This window comes from Sodiomyces alcalophilus (genome assembly GCF_042370955.1).
Source record: "Sodiomyces alcalophilus JCM 7366 unplaced genomic scaffold ACRALscaffold_1, whole genome shotgun sequence".
Classification (NCBI taxonomy): Eukaryota; Fungi; Ascomycota; class Sordariomycetes; order Glomerellales; family Plectosphaerellaceae; genus Sodiomyces; species Sodiomyces alcalophilus.
Window position 1 is genome coordinate 62,932 of NW_027263532.1, and position 19,611 is coordinate 82,542.

Consider the following 19,611-nt stretch of genomic DNA (forward strand, 5'->3'; position numbering starts at 1 on the left):
AAAAAGGGATTAGGCGGGGGACGACGAGGTGGAAGAAGCAACGGTAAGGTAATAATGCAGCGGTAAGACCAAAGGTGTCGGGAGGAAGTGGAGAGGAGAGCATTCGGTCGCACTACGAATACCTACACTGCACAGCTCCACCACGGACATGGCTCTCTTGACCCTAGCGTCACATGCGGGGAACGGTACAGTGGGTCCTGGATGAGGGAATTTTTATCTGATGATCTGATAAAAATTCTGAATCTCGAATGACGAGGTGAGGTGCATGGGCGGGGCCTTGAACGCGTAGTCTGTTTGCCGAGATCCTCCCAAACTGGGCGACTTTCAACCGGAAGCACTTTCCTATGTACCTCCCTTTACTGTAAGGGGACACAGAAATCAATGGTACTGTGAAGGATACTAGAAATGCCCCTGGGTGGCTACCTAGGTAAAGTCTGCATTTTGCACTGTATGTTTGGCCTAAAACATTGCGATGTGTCGATTGAAATGCAGTTCCAATTCCAAGTCTACACTACGGAGTAAAACTAGCATCACGACCGAGTTTGGGAAATGAGCCTGCAGCTTTAACCAGTTGATGGAACGCCTCGGGGTAGATGCTCTGAACAAATAGGTACGGCTAGTACTGTAAAGTGGAGTCACGGATTGGGATCCAGATAATACCCAGTACCTAATTTATACTGTGGAAAGACCGACAGGAGGTTGGTACGTACCGTAAATTAAAGCTGAATGAGACACTGTGTTGATTCCTCTCTTGGGAAGGCGGTCAACCGCAGCAACCGTTGAATACTGGTTTGGGCTTGAAATTTGATGACTCATAGCCTCTCTGAACATCACCGACCACGGGACCAGAGCACCCGGTCTGGTCTGTCGCGGCCAGCCCTATCGCTCGCTCTGTCGCGTCTGGTTCGCCTCGCCTACACGCACACTTCTATCCTTGTACTTTAGCCGGTGCAACTGGCTGGGCAGCTGGGTGGTTATCAGACTCATATTGCGTAGTCACGCAAGTACAAACTTGCCTCGCGATGCCTGTTTTGTTGCGGTTGTACTGACGCGATTCTATGATATCGAGTATAATACGACGGCATTCGCGTCCGCGGCGACGCTCGTCCTGTTTCACCGCTCTGCCTGTGGCGTACTCGCCGCCCGTGTATCCTCTCCTCGTGACGATAGAACCACCGATTCGCGTCCTCATTACCGTGAAAAAGGGCCCAATTGCACGGCAACAGACATGGGACGAACCGCAAAAGATTATCACACAAGTCTTAAAGCACCTTAAGCATGACAGCCTTCTCTCGCCGGACGATGTGTACAACAGCTCTGATTGCCGTTTCATGGCGGTAGAACGCTCATTATCTGCGACCTATTTCAATTGTCTATAAACCCCTTGACGCACATCTAGCCGGCAAGAACGAATTGCCCGTCAGGGTGGTTCGTGTTTACCAAGCTGACCGTAACAACATTATCAAATAAACGGAGCCACAGGCCATCGGCCAGGTAGGCGACGAGCTTAGGAACATTCATGATGTGCACGGCTGCAACACCGGCCCGCCTTACAAGGTCGATCATGCTGATGGAATCTATCCCATATATTGTAAACCGCGATCCCTGGTACACAAGTGATGAGAATCTGTATTCTGGTGCTCGAGGAATGCAGTGAGCTCCCAAGCCTAGTCACTGATATCGTGCCAGGCGTTGGAAGACTGTGCATGGCATGGCACAATACCCGGACAGACGCGTTTGCATCGCTGATTGGGCATCGTGGCTCGTGAAATTCGTCGATTTCCACGACAATACATCGCATTTACGGAAGCATTTTCGAACCCAGTGCGCATTATCTTTGGAGAAGAACTGTTTATAATTTCCGGCGCAATGTGAAATGAGGCTTTTGATGCCTTGATGTTTTGGAGTCGCTTTTTTTCTCGATCGGTTGTTGGGCCTGGAAGCATCGGGCGGAACCTGGCACGTGTCGATCTGCACGCGCGGGGGTTTCTCCGGCCAATATCTTGAAACCCCTCTAGCTCTCCACCCTAATCCTTTCCATCTCGTTACTACTCACTTTTACCTTCTCAAATGGGCCATTACCAATGGGTTCTGTGACCGGGACTCCCAACTTGGCGCCACTTCCCGCAAGCCTTTTGAACTTGCCGTGGGATGAGGGGTAACCACTGCATACCGCAAGCTTAGGACCATGTTCGGTTTAGAGAGGAGCTACAATATTCACCATCTCCCCACATCGAACCATCGCAACCACCCTTCACACCACTACCATTACCACCCCAATCGCCAGCAACACCAGGCTTCCAACCCGTTTCGCACTTGGTCGGGCATCCCATCGTCGAAAGGAACAAAGTCGATGCTGTTTCTTGCGTCAAATTCGAATACACCCCCACCCATCTCGATGCATGTTTCTTCTGCACGAAGATAGCCCTAGGTATGTCAGTCATATTTCGGGAATCACGACTCCCATGACCCTCCCCCTCCCCTGATACTGTGTCACTGGCAGGCTAACCCCGACCTGTCAGTAGGCGCGCGTCATTTAAATCTTCAAGTCACCCGTTGGATACCATATCTCACAGTCCCATACACCTCAGGGGGCAGGTTTGGCAGACTGCCGCAGTCGCACCGCAGCTTTGTCGTGGCACGTATTTTTGAGTCGCCCAGCTGATCCGCCCTAATCAGGTACATGAGGCGCCCGTTGTCCCCTCTCTCTTGCCGGTTTTTTTGAAATTGGTAAGCTTCGTCATCCCCAAAAAGGGGAACCCGAGTGCTTGTGTTCGCCGCCCTTGTCTTGTCAGACTTTCGCCCTGACCTCGGTTTGGTGTTTCTCAGAATAGGACATGTGCTTGTGGTTCTACAACGCCAAACGGTCTTCTTTATCTGCACGGTGACGCCATCAACGCCATGGCACCGCATATGAAGGACAAATCCCTGTCCATACTCAACCACCCCCCGAGGAGGGTGCCGGGACCCAGCTTGCTTCACCATCTCGTTCAGTCAGAGTCATCCGACGGCCTACCCGCCATCTCATTTCTGTCGAGCGACGGGGAGGAGACATCGATTTCTTATTCTGACCTCCACCATGCTGCCGACAACCTAGCGGCAAGAATAACGTCCATTGTCGGTGTGGGAGGCATAGCCGATGACGACGACTTTGTCGTGCCACTGCTCATCCCACAAGGTCCCAGTCTATACATCGCCATATTGGCCGTTCTGAAGGCGGGGGGTGCTTACTGCCCCTTGCCCCTTGATGCCCCTCCGGAGCGGATTCACTTCATCCTTACCGATATTCAGGCGCGGATTGTCCTCGTCACCTCCGAGACAGCAACCAACCTCACCCATGATGGACTCAAACAGAAAGAGATCCCTCTTCTCGATGTCGCCGATGAGGCGGCCGCTCTTGTCGACCCTCTTTCCAAATCATGCGTTAGGGAACCGTCATCCGAGCACTTGGCGTATGTCATGTACACATCTGGGTCGACGGGAACGCCAAAGGGCGTTGGAATCTCCCACGATGCCGCCACCCAAAGTCTCTTAGCGCACGATCGGCACATTCCCAGTTTCGAAAGGTTCCTGCAATTCGCATCGCCCACTTTTGACGTCTCCGTCTTCGAAATCCTCTTCCCCCTTTTCCGCGGTTGTACCCTCGTGTCCTGCGACAGGGCCATGATGCTCGATGACCTCCCCGGCACCATGCGAAGGGCCAACGTCGACGCCTGCGAACTGACTCCCACTGTCGCCGGCTCCCTGTTGAAGACCCGGGCCAACGTTCCATCGTTGAAACTTCTACTCACCATTGGTGAGATGCTTACGGAGAGAGTCATTAAAGAGTTTGGCGGCAGTGATACCCTCCCAAGCATCCTCTGGGGTATGTATGGCCCGACCGAGGCCGCTATCCACTGGTAAGAATCCTATAAGAATTCCCGGGCCCATCCCTTTTGCATCGGGGAGGTCTGAGACTGACCGTAACCTAGCACGTTACAGGCCGCCTTCTCCGGCGATTCATCCCATCGGGTTATCGGAGGACCCCTTGACACCGTTTCGTGCTTTGTCGCCAAGATCCCAGAAGAAGGTGACAGCACTTCGATCGACATTGCGCCAGTTGGCGAGATTGGCGAGCTCGTCGTGGGTGGCTACCAACTTGCGAGAGGTTACCTCAACCGGCCCGACCAAACACGCCAGGCCTTCATCGACTCCCCCTACGGTCGGCTGTACCGGACTGGAGACAGAGCCAGAATGCAGCCGGACGGGACCCTGGAATGTCTCGGACGCATTTCAGACGGCCAGGTCAAGCTTCGTGGACAGCGAATCGAGCTCGGCGAAGTTGAGCATGCGGCTATGCGCGCCCCCGAGTGCCGCGCGGCCGCTGCAGTAGTCATTGAATCCATCCTCGTCGTTTTTTGTCTCCTCGAACAGGGCGCCACACCGTCGGAGCTGCAATTAGGTGTGTCAACATCATGCCGCCGCTGGCTACCATCGTTCATGGTGCCGGGTGACACGGTCGTCCTCACCGACTTTCCAACGCTATCGTCCGGCAAAGTGGATCGGAAGGCGCTACATTCCCGATATGTCGACTCTAGGCGTGCCGAAGCCTCCGCAGATCAAGTCGATCCAGACACCCTGGAAGGAAAGGTGGCATCTCTCCTCTCCCAGATTGTTGGGACACCCTTTACCCCGTCCACCCCCTTCTCCACCCATGGTGTGGACTCTTTGACCGCCATCCGACTGGTGTCAGTTCTTCGGGAGAACAAACTCAGCGCGACATCTCTAGACATCTTACACTCTCGTTGTGTCTCTGATCTATGTGGACGAATCCAGGTTCGCGATTCTGCGAAGGACAGTCCAACACCGAATGGTCCAGTACCGGCGTCGAGCGAGCTAGATGCTGATGAGCTCCTATCTACAGACGCTTTGTTACAGTCCATGGAAGATGAGATCGAAGGGTTTGATCGTTGCACACCTCTGCAAAACTCCATGCTGACTGAGACGTCCGACAATGGGTCAGCGTATTACAATGTGATCGAACTCGACTTCCCCGCGTCGTGTTCCCCACATGAGATCCAAACTCACCTACAGCAAATAGCGAGCGCGAACGATATTCTCCGATCGGGGTTTGTTCCTCATGGGCCTGGCTTCGTCCGCGTTATTTTTAAAGCCTTGCAAGGCTGCTATCTCGAGGTTGTTTACGATCGGGATCTCAGCTATGAGAGCAGCCAGGTTGTCGATAACTGGCTACATCCCTTCCGGGTTAGGATAAGTAGCGCGGAACGAGAGAGCCGGCGCCGCGTGCTCTTCCGCATGCACCATGCGATATACGACGGCTGGACCCTAGACATCTTGGTTCAAGATCTTACGTCCATGCTTGAGGGACGCACGCCAACTCCCCGGCCGCAGTTCAAGGACGTATCGACATTCTGCAACACTTTATCTTCTGCGGCGCTGGACTCGTCCCGTTCGTTTTGGGCGGACTATCTGCTGGGTTGGCAGAGGACCGACTACCCAAGGCTTATGGGTAGACCCTCTGGCCAGTCGGGAACTGCAGCTGTCTCACGAAAACTGAATCTTAACCCAGACGCATTGAACCGGACGGCAACTCAATCGGGCTGGAATCCCCAGGTTCTCTTCCAGGCCGCAGCAGCCTTCCTCTGGAGCGCAATTCTCGGAACTCAAGATGTCGTTATAGGCTCGGTCTCCTCGGGGAGGACGATACCTGTTGCCAACATCGAAAACATCATGGGCCCATGCATCTCATCGCTACCCCTGAGAGTCAACTTTGAAACTCTCAGGTCCGTGGCAGATCTACTCAGGTCTATACAGGTGGCCAATCGGTCGTCCTTGGAACACGGCGTACTTCCTTTGTTGGACATACGCAAAGCTGCTGGCATACCGCCCGGCGAAACCCTGTACGATTTGCTTTTTGTCTACCAGCAGTCACTGTACAGCGCAGAACGACGATCAAGCCCAGTGCGCGAGCTATCACATCGCGACTCACTGGAAACCAAGCTGCTCCTGGAAGTCGAGCCAAGAGACGATAGCTTCGTCTGTCAAATCACCTACCATGCAGATGCGATCTCCTCAGAACACGCCGACCTCATGATCCAACAGCTCGACCACATTTGCCACTATTTCCTCGCCCAACCCTCTGGTCAAGTCTCATCTGCAGGAGACTGCTTGCCCCCCGAACTCAAGTCGCTGTTCAATATCAGACCGGCTACCTATTCGGGATGTCCAGACCTTGCATCGAACTTTGAGCAGACGGCTTCCATCGCCACGAACTCTCCAGCTATATGTTTTGCCAAAGCAATCTCCGAAACATCCGCTGATGTCGAGACTATTTCTTATGCTGAGCTCAACCGACGCGCTAACCAGATTGCCTGGTATCTTCGCCATCACCATGGAACCGACGGCGGAGTGATCGGCGTCATCATGGAGAAGTCCATCACGCTTTACGTTGCCATTCTTGGCGCTCTCAAGGCTGGATATGCGTATCTGCCCCTGCTTCCGACGACCCCTGTGGACAGGATGCGTACTATCCTCGAACAAGCATCTGCGAAGGCCTGTTTAGTCGACCGAGAAACATCAGAATTGCTTCTCAATGGCGGCTTTTCATCGTGCAGTCTCGTTGACCCGCAACACATCGACTCGTCCGCTTTTCCTCTCAACAACCCTACGCGGAAAGTTGACGGCTCAAGTCCTGCCAATATTATTTACACGTCGGGGACCACCGGGACTCCGAAAGGCATTGCGGTCACTCATCTCAACATCACCAGCAACCTGGATGTCTTGGCTTCCATCTATCCTGCCGATAACCAAGCCCGTTTCCTCCAACTCTGCTCTCAGGCATTTGATGTTTCGGTGTTCGAGATTTTCTTCACCTGGACACTTGGAGGATGTCTCTGCTCCGGAACACATGACACTTTGTTCGCCGACCTGGAGCGCTCTATACGTTTACTCGAGTGCACTCACCTCAGCCTGACACCGACTGTGGCTGCGCTGATCGACCCGAAAAGCATCCCACAGGTCCATTTCTTGGTGACAGCCGGTGAGCCCATGACTTCGACTGTTGCACAAAAGTGGATGGGCCGTTTATTCCAAGGTAAGCACGGCATCCTTCCCCTTCCTCGCACTGTCATATCCTAGTCTGACCTCAACCAGGATACGGGCCGGCCGAGACAACCAACATTTGCTCTGTCAAGAAAATGTCAGAGGGAGACTATATCAACCATCTCGGATTCGTACTACCAAACACCTCAGCCATTGTGCTTGCCCCAGGCACCCTTCATCCCGTTCCGTTGGGGGCCTTTGGTGAATTTTGCTTCGGTGGAGATCAAGTTGCCCGAGGCTATCTCAAACTCCCCGATCTCACCTCCACAAAGTTCGTGGATCATCCCGAATTTGGCCGTATCTATCGCTCCGGGGACATGGGTCGCATGCTGTCAGACGGATCCTTACTGGTCCTGGGCCGAATGGACGGCCAAGTCAAGCTGAGAGGTCAGCGAGTTGAGACAAGCGAAATCGACACCGTCATCACCACTTCTGATATTGCATCCTCGAGCGCCTCTCTCGTCCTCCGTTCCGCCGAGTCCTCCTCAGAACAACTGGTCTCATTCTACGTCCCCAAAGATCTTAATAGTCACACTGGTCGTCTTCTGGCATTGGACGAGCGGCTCATAGCATCCAACCAACGTCTCTTCAGTCTTCTCGAGTCGCGATTGCCGTCTTATATGGTTCCAACATATCTGATTCCGATTTCAGAGATACCCCGTACGTCGAGTGGGAAGGTCGACAAGTCAAGGCTCCTGCGCGACTTTGGAGAATGCACGCAAGAATATCTGAATTATGCCGTTGCGTCTCAGGCCGAGTCTTCCGTGTCCAGGAAAGATGGCGAGGATAGCTGGACAGACGCGGAGCAGGTCGTTGCAAGGTGTGTCTCTGGAGTCCTTGACACTCCTATTGAGGCTCTCAGTCGATGGCAGTCATTATTCGCGATCGGGCTTGATTCTATCACAGCCATTCCAATCTCTAGATCACTCCGATCAGCGTTCCAGCGGCGGATACCCATCTCGGCCATCATCCGAAATCCATCTATTGCCCGGTTAGCACAATTGGCGACAGCACCAACATCCGATGAAAATACTTCCAAGCAGAGTGATCAGTGGACGGGTTTCTTCGACGCTGCGTACGTCAGTCAGATAAAGGATCGCTTTTCACAGGCCAGCAAGCCCGTCGACACCATCCTACCGTGTGCGCCGTTGCAGGAAGCCATGCTTTCGACCACAAGCGACTCCTACTCCAATCAACTGGTCCTGCGTCTTAACGTCCCCGGGAACACGGTGCAGTCCTCCTGGAACCATATCGTGGAGCGCCACGCAATTCTCAGGACATGCTTCCTGACTACTTCAGACACCCGATACCCTATTGTCCAAGTCGTTCTGTCTAACTGGAAACCTGACTGGACGGTTTCAGAGTACGAAACCTTGAGAGAAGCTATCCAAGCTGCCAAGGGTGGAGTTCCGGACGCGCTCGATTCTGAAATCCCGCCATACTCACTTGAGCTCTTCAAGATCCGTGGAGAAACTCATCTCAGTTTTTCCTGTCATCATGCCATCTACGATGGAGAATCCATGCAGATCTTGCTCGAAGAGGTGGAAGCTCTCGTCAAGGGAGAAAGCCTTCTTCCTGCCCCTTCCCCTGAGCCGATTCTTCGCCAAATGCTCACGCTGCCAGAGTCCACAGTTGACTTTTGGAAAAGCCATTTCCAAGGCTTTCGAGCCCGGACTCCCTCTACAGCAAGGAGATCCGGGACCGAACCCCTTCCCGTGGGACCGGCCCCAGACGGTACTCTTCCCCAGCCGTACCACAACCGCATAGACACCCCCCTGAGTGAAGTTCTCAAGGCGGCTAGGAGCACCGGGACATCGTTATTGGCTATTGTCCAGGCAATCTGGGCAGTAACCCTGTCACTTATTCAAGGAGACTCTGACGTCTGTTTTGGAAACGTGTTGAGTGGTAGGACACTATCCATCGATGGGATAGACCGACTTGCCTCGCCTTGCTTCAACACCATCCCACTGCGTACGGAGGTCTCGTCTTCAATGCTCATGAGAGAACTCCTGAGAGGACTGCAGGATCTCAACTCGGATCTCCTGACTTTCCAGTTCACCCCCTTGAGACTCATCCAAAAGCTGGTCTCTTCCAACTCGCAGCCCCTTTTCAACACTATTCTCCTACTTCAGCCGACACGACGAACACGGGATCCTTCAGTATGGGAGGTTTTGGAAGATCATGGGACAATGGATGTGAGTTGCTTCGTTGGTATTCTTTACGATATGCTCTGACAAAACTTTCAGGTGCCCCTTGTATGTGAGATTATCCCGGACGTCGCGCATGACTCTCTTGAGATCTACCTCCACTCGACCGGGTAAGCGGTTACTATTCTTCCATGGGGGTGGATAGTTACTGATCATGTACAGTCACGAATTTCCACCAGACTCACTGCTCGCCCTTTCTGGGCTGGTAAGTCATGTTGCGCAACGCATAGTCCACCAACCAGCCAGCATCATCCCGGAGAGGACAGATCTTCCCAAGGACCTGTACTTGGACTTGCCCACCCTTAGCACGATGCCGGTACAAGATCAACGACCCGAGCTGCGTGCGAACAGCCCTCTCACATTCCACGATGCGAAAGAGGATGACCAGGCCTGGACGCCCCTGGAGAAGAGGATCCGCGCCGTCCTTTCGCAGCTATCGGGAACCGCCGAACAACAAATCGGTCGTCATACGACCATCTTCCAACTGGGGCTCGACAGTATCAATGCCGTTCAAGTAGCAGCTCTATTGCGACAGGACAACCTTAAAGTCTCGGCCCTGGATGTTATGAGACTCCCCAGCTGCGCAGAACTGGCCGAAAAGATGACACTCTCACAGAAAGCCGACCCTCAACCTCGACCTCGTTACGATATCAACGCCTTCCAAACTCTCGTGGCGGCAACCGGCCAGGGGCCGTCCAATTCCCACACAATAGAAAAGGTCCTGCCCTGCACGCCACTTCAGTCCGGCATGCTGGCCGAGTTTATTCAGTCTCAGGGGCATGATTACTTCAACTACATATCTCTTGTCCTACAGAACCAGACAACTCCGAGTCAGGTGCAGCGCTCCTGGGAAGAGCTGTTCCGACACAGGTCAATCCTAAGAACTGGATTCGTATCTGTCCATAGCCCTGATACAACCTTTGCGATGGTTGTGTACTCGCCCGATTTCCCACTTCCGGTTGAAATCTACTCGGGGCAAGACAGGCCCTTTAACGAGGCAAAGTGGAAACTCGACGCGGCTCATCGTGCTCTGAGATCTCTGGAACTTCCACTATGGCGGCTTGCCATAGTAGATCAAGGCGCCCAAACGGCCATGCACCTCGCTATCCACCATGCGCTGTACGATGCCGACTCACTCCACAGGTTGCTTCAGGATCTCAGTCGGGTCCTCGCAGGCGAAGAGCTGCAGACTGAGACGCCTCCCGAGGACCCCCTCTCCTCGATTCTCGGGGCGGCATTAGATGACGGCGATGCCAAGAAGTACTGGGAGCAGATGGCTTCGCGGGCCACACTGAATAGGTTCCCTACCTTGACGCCTCTAATAGAGAAGTCCGGATCTCTGGTCACCGAAGAATCAGTCTCCCGCCAGAGCTTCTCGCAACTACAGCAACGTGCAAAAACCGCAGGCGTTTCAATCCAATCGCTCATCCACGCCGCATGGACTCGACTCCTTTCCGCTTATATTGGAGAAGACGACGTCGTTTTCGGCGCCGTTCTCTCGGGCAGAAGTACAGAAACAAATGACGCCTTCCTCCCTTGCATCAACACCGTCCCCGTCATTGCCAGCAATGAGGTATCAAACGCTGAACTCATCGATCAGCTAATGCAGTACAATACGCAACTTGCGGCACATCAATATTCTCCACTATCTCGGATTCAACAGTGGCTAGGACACTCGGGCACTCAACGTTTCGACACTTTAGTTGTCTATCAGAAGTCACCCTCCAGCCCTCCCGGCGAGCTTCCTTGGGAGAAGGTTCGCGATGAGGGCAGATTAAACTACACGCTATCTTTGGAAATCGAACCGTCCCTGCAAGATACCATCAGGCTGAGGGTATCCTTTCGGACGGATGCACTGCCGCGGGAACAAGCAGTCATGATCCTGAACCAATTCGATGCGATATTAGAAGACCTCGCCCTGCATCCAGCTGCCGGGTGGAGTGAACTCTGGCAAAGACATCCTGAACTGATGTCCATCAGCCCACCTGTGGAACCTGAGATTCCTTCGTCTGAAGTGTTTCTTCATCAGTTTGTCGAGACCGCAGCGCGTCAGACTCCCACCCGGACTGCTCTGGAATTCGTGACGGGGTTCAAAGGCGAAATCCCACAGAAGCAGAGCTGGACGTTCCAGGACCTCGATCACATGGGAAACAGGGTCGCGAACTTGCTAACTTCCCGGATGACGGGCCGCGGCATCGTCGCTATTCACTTCGACAAGTGCCCGGAGGCGTTCTTCTCTATCCTCGGTGTGCTCAAGGCGGGCTGTGCATTTCTTGCCCTTGATCCATCGGCCCCGAAGGCTCGGAAAGAGTTCATCCTCGAAGACTCCAAAGCCGTTGCCATCCTGGTACAGAACGACTCGTTTGATTTCAAGCCTTCGCAGCCGGTGATCCAAGTTGACTCAACGTCATTGGCACAGGCACCTCGAGAGCCAGTGCATCTTGACCCCCCGCTAGACAAGACAGACACTTGTTACTGCCTCTATACTTCAGGTACTACTGGCACCCCCAAAGGATGCGAAATCACACACGAGAACACGGTCCAAGCCATGAAGGCTTTCCAGCGCCTGTTCGAGGGGCACTGGGACAATGACTCGAAGTGGCTCCAATTTGCATCGTTTCACTTCGACGTCTCCGTCTTGGAGCAGTATTGGAGCTGGTCTGTCGGTATCCCCCTTATTGCGGCACCTAGAGACCTGATCCTCGACGACATTGCGGCCATTATTCGACGCCTTCAGATTACCCATATCGATCTGACACCCAGTCTTGCTCGTCTTTTGGATCCGGAAGACGTGCCCAGTCTCTGCAGGGGCGTCTTTATTACAGGAGGCGAGGCTCTCAAGCAGGAGATCTTGGATACCTGGGGACCTCATGGTGTCATTTATAACGCATACGGACCAACCGAAGCCACGATCGGGGTCACCATGTACCAGCGCGTACCAGAGAATGGGCGTGCCTCTAATATCGGACATCAATTCGACAACGTAGGGTCCTACGTCTTCCACCCCGGAACCGAGATACCTGTCCTCAGCGGTGCAGTCGGGGAGCTCTGCATCTCCGGCAAGCTCGTCGGCAAGGGATATCTGAATCGGGAAGAGCTTACCGCAGAACAGTTCCCAATTCTTGAACAGTTCAACGAGAGGGTCTATCGGACGGGTGACCTCGTTCGGCGTCTACATAACGGCTGTTTCGAGTTCCTTGGCCGCTCTGACGACCAAGTCAAGCTCCGAGGCCAGCGATTGGAAATAGGAGAGATCAACCACGCCATTCGAACCGGTGTGCCTGAGATTCATGATGTCGCCACCATGGTTTCCAAGCATCCCAAGGTCGATAAGGACTTGCTTGTTTCATTTGTCACCTCCACCCAGACTCCCCGTCCAGAGTCGAAGCTGGAGGTGCTCCACGGACCCCTGGCAATGGAGCTCCGGCTCTCGGCCCTGCGAGCATGCCGAGACAAGCTGCCTGGATATATGGTGCCGTCCCACGTTTTCGAGGTTCCTTATATCCCACTGTCCGTCAACAACAAAGCAGACATGAAGGCGTTGAACCAGCTATTCAAGACCCTATCTACCGAGCACTTACTCCAGCTTTCACCGGCACCGGCGACATCCGACACACCAAAGACTGATATCCAGCGGGTTGTTCTGTCGGTGATTCAAGAATTCACCGGTCTCTCCGCAGATGTAGTGTCACTATCCAGCAACTTGTTCCAGCTGGGCCTCGATTCGATTTCATGTCTCCGTCTCGCAGCCCTATTCGGAGATCAAACGTCAATAGCTGTCTCGCCGTCCACGATACTACGTAACCCAGTTCTCTCCGACCTTGCGCACGTCCTCAGCGGCCACCAGGCCACTAGCAACACCGGCGCAACCCAGGAAGCGAAACAACGAATTCAGGCCTTTGATCATCGGTTCCGCTCCATTGTCCTCCAGGAACTTCAGCATGACCCAGACGATATCGAATATATTGCACCATGCACTCCGCTGCAAGAAGGCATGCTTTCTCGATCCTTGGGCCAGGCTGACGCGGCCTACTTTGTTACCCTCCGATTACAACTTCAAGAAACGGTGTCTCTCGACCGGCTCAGAAAGGCCTGGGAAACACTCGTCTCCTCTCATGCCATTCTTCGGACGCGATTTGTCGAGACTCCGGGAGGATTTGCCCAGGCTGCTATTCGATCAAGCTCCTTTATTTGGCAAAACGACGACCTCGACGACGGTCAGGGGCAGGACCTTGATACTGTGGTGTCAAAGTCGCGCTCTCGTTGGATGGAGAGGAACCGCCAAAGCGTCATCGCCCCTCTGGAGTTCCTTGTTGTTGGTCACTCTGGTGTACGGCAGCTTGTCGTTCATATTTTCCACGGTCTCTATGACGGCATAAGCCTGGACTCGATGCTTACATGGGCAGCGAAGGAATACTCCGGACAACAACGTGGGACGGTTCCGTCCTTCGTCGATGCACTACCTCACGGCCCGCTTCGAAATTTTGACACCTCTCGTCCTTTCTGGTGCAAGCATCTCGAGAATTGTCCGTTCGAAGCACTTCCCAAGACAATTAAAGGACCTGGAGAACGTCATGTGTCGGCCTGCCGTACATTCGCGGCTGACGGGCTGGAAGAAATGCGAAGGCAATGGAACACGACCATGCAGACTATTGTTCTCGGGCTTTGGTCGACAATCCTTGGAAGGCACTTCACCATGGGAGCGGCCACTGGGGTCGTCCTCTCGGGGCGTGCCATCAACATCCGCCAAGCCGAAGACATCATCGGTCCTCTGTTTAACACGCTCCCGTTCTACGCTGATATCAAGCGCCACAGCTGGAAAAGCCTGGTGCAACGATGCCACGACTACCTCACGACGACTCTGGAGTTCCAACACACGCCTCTTCGCAGCATTCAAAAGTGGTGCTCAGGTGGACACGCCGTTTTCGATAACCTCTTCGTATTCCAGATCGAACCAACACCACCCCTGGAAAGCGACAATCTCTGGACCGTTGTCGATGACTTTACGGCGTCGGACTATCCGTTGGCATTTGAAGCCACTCTCACAGCCGACAATGAGTTACGCGTCTATATCGCGGCCCACGACAACCTGAAGACTGAACCTGAACTACAAGCGCTCCTCGACGATTGTGGCGAGTTCATTACCCATGTGAGAACGGGAGACATTGGGAAATTCTTCGTAGGGTCTGAGGTGGGCGCGGATGAAGGCTCGTTGTCCACGTCTCCGAACGCAAACTCAACTCCGACCGACAGCCTTCAGTCTCCTTCCACAGACATTAGCCCACCGGAATTTACCATTTCCAAGTTTGAATGGACCGAGTCGTGTTTGGCACTGCGAAAAGAGATAGCGGCCCTTGCCAAGATTCCCGCGGAAAGCGTGTCAGAACACTCTCCCATGCTTGAGCTGGGACTGGACAGCATCGACTTGGTTAGTCTCTCGGCGCGGCTCAAGAAGCAGGGACTTGGTATTACCACGTCTCAGCTCATGAAATCACGGACAATCGCGGAGATGTCAAAGGTTCTACGACATGTCCAGGCAGTCGGCGGAGTGCAGAAGACGGATCTCGCATTTGAGGAACTCAAGGCTCGGCTCTGGGAGGCTGTTGCATCAAGCGGGCTTGACATGGCGAGTATCGAGGCCGTGCTGCCCCCCACGCCACTGCAAGAGTCGATGATGGCGGACATGCTCGAGTCAGACTTTGAGAGGTACTTCAACCACGACGTACTTGAAGTCGCCAGTCATGTTGATATTCAGACGTTATCTGAGGCCTGGCTGAAGGTTGTACGGCGATCACCCATCTTACGGACGACGTTCGTACAACTCGAGGACGCCCGACTGCAGCAAACCTTCTGCCAGGTTATTCACAAGGAACTAACGCCAAGGATTCAATCTCATCAACTTGGCGACCAGAAAGATCTCGACAGGATCGTCTCATTGCATCGGCAGTATGTCCAGGAACAGAAAGGCATGCGCGGGCTTCTTCACCTCGCTTTCGCGGAGATCCCAGGCCGTAGGTATCTCGTTCTGTCCATGGCTCATGCTCTTTATGACGGATGGTCGCTCGCTCTGCTGCATCAAGACGTGACAGCAGCGTATCGAGACACACTTGTTGAGCGTCCGCTGGTGGAGCCCACGCTGCGACTTTTGCTGGAGTCTCCAGACGATCAGTGCCGCAGATTCTGGACTCAGTATCTCGCAGGGGCCCGCCCTTCGCTAGTTCCAGAATTGACCTTAAGGCCCACATCTGCCGCGGCCCATGCCCACCTCGCCGAAGCAGCATCGACACTTGACCTGGGTAGAGTCGCGTCGTTTTGCCGAGAGAACGCGCTCAGTCTCCAGGTGCTGGGCCAAGCGTGCTGGTCAGCCGTGTTGGCCAGTCGCCTCGCTGTCTTGGACGTTGTGTTCGGGGTCGTCCTCTCAGGCCGGGAGACGGAGGAAGCGCAAAGCGTCATGTTCCCGACAATGAATACGGTGGCGGTTCGGAGCGTGCTTCACGGCTCGACGACATCGTTCCTAGGGTATTTGCAAGAAACCATGGCGGATATCCATCAGTACCAGAGGTTCCCTCTCCGCCAGGCCCAGCTCGCAGCCAAGCAGACGCCGGGAGGACTTTTCAACACGCTGTTCCTGCTCCAGAAACAACCTGAGCCCGGCATTTCTGTCACCGGACAGGAGGCAGAGCCTCTACTTACGTCGGTTGGCGGCTCGGCGGCAACCGACTTTGCCATCTCGGTGGAGCTGGAACCCGTGCGCAATGATGGCCTGATCTGGCGAATTGCTGGCCACGACGCCTTTGTCACGCAGGATGAGGCCACAGAAATTCTCCACCAGCTAGATAGAGTGATGGAGTACTTTGTCGAATCGGTCGACCAAAGCCTGTTGCAGTTCACGGGGGGCCAAATTTCCATTTGTGGACTCCCCCCTTTCACCATGGACGACGGCGCGCAATCAGGAAACGGCCCAGCAGTCCCGTCACCCACGGAGGTAAACCCATCTGGTGAAGAGGCCCCCTGGTCTGAAACTGAGACCGCCATTCGAGTCGTGCTTGCAGATGTTGCAGGACTTCCAATAGAAGCGGTATGCAAGGACGCTACGTGCTATCAACTTGGCCTGGATTCTATCAGCACCATCAAAGTGTCTTCCATCCTTCGGAAGCGAGGAGTTCACTTGGGTGTCCGACAGCTTCTCGTAGCATCGTCCATCTCGACCATGGCTAGCATCGCGGACAATGCCAGTGCGAGCAGAACCGAGTCCACCGACCACGCGTCGTTGCAACAATGCGAAATTCCGGGCCGAATCGACGTCCGCGACATACTTGAAGGGGCTGGTTTGGAGGATGACCAGGTGGAAGAAGTTCTCCAGGCGCTCCCTGTGCAGGTGTACATGATGACATGCTGGCAGAACTCCGAAGGCCAGATCTTTTACCCGGAGTTCGACTATCAAATCACAATCCCGGTAACGCTCGATACTCTTCAAACCGCCTGGTCGAGGCTCGTCAGCACGGAGCCCATGCTTCGGATGTGCCTCGTAGCAACAGGAGACCGGGAATTTCCGTTCGTGCAGGCGCTCATCAAGCCAGACGCCCGGGAACTTCTTCCCTCCCCAGCTGTGTTGTCCCCCGGCCAAACGATCGGAGAAGCAGACGGAGGTTGCGGGCCTCTGGTGCGCCTGAGTCTTCTTCCGAGGGACAACAGCCTCTGGCATGTCCGATTACGGATCCATCATGCGCTTTATGATGCCATCAGTTTGCCGCAGTTAATGCGGAGATTCGGTGAGTTGTTGACAGAGGTTGATGACGAAGCGAGGGCCAGCGTGTCGATCTCGCGTGAATGGAAAGCCTTCGTGGCGTATCACTCGTCTCCCGATATTCAGGCGTCCCGGTTCAGATTCTGGACGGAATACCTCGATGGCATTGGCAAGACCCAATCTGAGAGCAACAGCGCCGACAAGGGAATGAGAATTCCCTCACGTAGGGTTTCCTGCTTCAGGAGGTCGACTGTCGCAGACATGACTGGCGTATACATGGTGTGTTCTCAGGCAGGCATCGGACTCCCTTCTCTCCTGTTTGCTGCGGTTGCGAAGGTACTGCATGGTCAAGGCAACAGCAGCCATGGACGAGATCATGTGGTGCTGGGGATCTACTACGCCAACAGAAGCTGGGGCAACGACAGCAACGATAACGACAACGACAACGACAAGGGAGGTTCGTATCCGACCCTCAACCTGCTTCCGGTAAAGGTGTCGATGGGCGGGAGTCCCAGCCTGAGGCGCATGGCAGAGAAGATCCAGAGCGACCTGCATCTAATCACGTCGCCCGCCAACGCAACTGTGGGGTTGTGGGAGGTCAAAGACTGGACGGGCGTGACAGTTGACGTCTTTGTCAATTTCATCAATACACCTTCCAGTATTGGAAGTCCGGATACTACCCGGATCGAGCAGGTGGACACTGAATCAGACGTGGAGGAGAGCACAGCAAGGGTGGCCGAGATGAGTCGAGAGTCGAGTTCGTTGTGCGTGAAGAGGAACACAGTCCGGGACGCATTTCCAGTAGGTTCCTTTCCCAGCGACTCTCCCTTTCACTGGTCGTTTGAAAGGATGTGACAAAAGGGAAGTACGACATGCTGACATTGCCCCTTTTCCTGTAGGAGAGTCTTGACGTAGAGGCATCAGTCCGCGACGGCGCATTGGATTTGGGGGTGTTTGGGCCCGAGTCCCGAATTGCAGGCGGTGGTGTCGAGGACTTGATTGATCAGATTGGATCCATGCTTATGAGCAGTGATTAGTCGACGAATTCATGTGAATATAATGATGATGGAAGCACTTTGAAGGCAACGTCGCTATTGTTAATAGCCTTGTAGGGTCGTTGACAAAATAAAAATAATAAAAATAAAATACAAATACAATAAAAAATAAAAAGAGTACGTACCTGTACAGTTGTGGAAAGGGGCGAATGCGATGCTTAGTAATATCGTCGCCCAAGATAAGATATCGGAACATCCGAAAAGCCGCCAAGGCCAAGGGGAAAAAATCATCGCGACTCCGTTCCGTGACATTCCATCACCATCATCAACATCTTATCGCGTCGTCCACCTCGAACACCATCCTCTTCTCCCGCCACGGCCCATCCAGTCGTTACAACCGTCCTCTTAATACACAGCCATGGATCACACACGGGACCCCTGCCCCTGGGTCATTCTCAATGACTTTGGCGGTGCTTTCTCCATGGGTGTATGTTCTTTCGTTTGCCGACATCTCACTTTATGATCGCGCGCTGCCCTTGGCGACGATTTTTTTCCCTTGATGCGCTTCACTCTCGGTGTGAAAGCTAATCACTAACTTCTGCTAGGCTATCGGCGGCGCAGTATGGCACGGTATCAAGGGTTTCCGCAACTCCCCCTACGGCGAGCGGCGGATCGGCGCCATCACAGCCATCAAGATGCGTGCCCCCGTGTTAGGCGGCAACTTTGGCGTCTTTGGCGGTCTCTTCGGCACCTTTGACTGTGCCGTCAAGGGTGTCAGGAAGAAGGAGGATCCGTGGAACTCCATCATCACGGGATTCTTGACGGGTGGTGCCCTCGCCATTCGTGGCGGCTACAAGTCTGCTCGGAACGGCGCCATCACCTGCGGTATTCTTCTCGCGGTCATCGAGGGTGTCGGTATCGGGTTCCAGAAGATGTTTGCGGAAAGCACAAAGTTGGAGGTGAGTCCTTTTCGAGTGATTTCTGGTCGAAGTGCGCCATTAGGAGCCAAGGCTAATCCAACGTGTGATGCAGATCCCTCAACCACCTCCACAGGAGCATCAACTGGCGTAAAGGGTATGAATACGACGCAAAGTGCCCTACCTTTATTCGAAATACTCAAAAGACGACACCGGCAGGTCTGACCTCCGACGACCCGACACGATACGACCCGATTACCGAGTCTCACCCACCCCTCTCCACGTCTGCTCTGCACGTCTACTTTTTTCAGTCAGTCTGCCACGCGGGCCGACTCTTGTGTTCACTATCCCATCACGAATTTAATCTCCCAACCATTTGCATACCAGGCGAGGCGTTCCATGTATTATAAATTGATCGGCGGGAACGGCGATGTATAAAAAATCAGCGACAACCAAAGTTGCTGCTGACTGAGGAACGTGGGTTTGACGCGGAAGAAGAGGTGACGACGGAACATTTCCGACGGGAAACACTTCGTCTAGCCGCCAGAGGCTGGTTGATGTACGAGGACAGACAAAACAATGGTCTCCTCGATGGGCAAAACATATAGGCAGGCGAATGGGGCGGGCGGTATAGAAAGCTTCGT

The 19,611-nt window shown here is 54.0% G+C and overlaps 2 protein-coding genes across 2 annotated transcripts; both read left to right on the forward strand.

The window, feature by feature from the left end:
• The first annotated feature begins 2,286 nt into the window (after positions 1–2,286).
• On the forward strand, positions 2,287–18,210 carry ACRALDRAFT_1047315 (uncharacterized protein). The gene is made up of 8 exons (XM_071015497.1): positions 2,287–2,431; positions 2,526–2,730; positions 2,830–3,899; positions 3,972–7,093; positions 7,153–9,296; positions 9,348–9,418; positions 9,471–17,856; positions 17,955–18,210. Exons 3-8 carry the CDS (start codon positions 2,902–2,904, stop codon positions 18,090–18,092), a joined length of 14,859 nt encoding a protein of 4,952 aa, XP_070878309.1. The 5' UTR covers positions 2,287–2,431; positions 2,526–2,730; positions 2,830–2,901; the 3' UTR covers positions 18,093–18,210.
• A 258-nt stretch (positions 18,211–18,468) lies between these two features.
• Positions 18,469–19,121, forward strand: ACRALDRAFT_2093367 (uncharacterized protein; the record flags this gene model as incomplete). The annotated part of the gene is made up of 3 exons (XM_071022626.1): positions 18,469–18,537; positions 18,656–19,009; positions 19,083–19,121. 3 exons carry the CDS (start codon positions 18,469–18,471, stop codon positions 19,119–19,121), a joined length of 462 nt encoding a protein of 153 aa, XP_070878310.1.
• Positions 19,122–19,611: the final 490 nt, after the last annotated feature.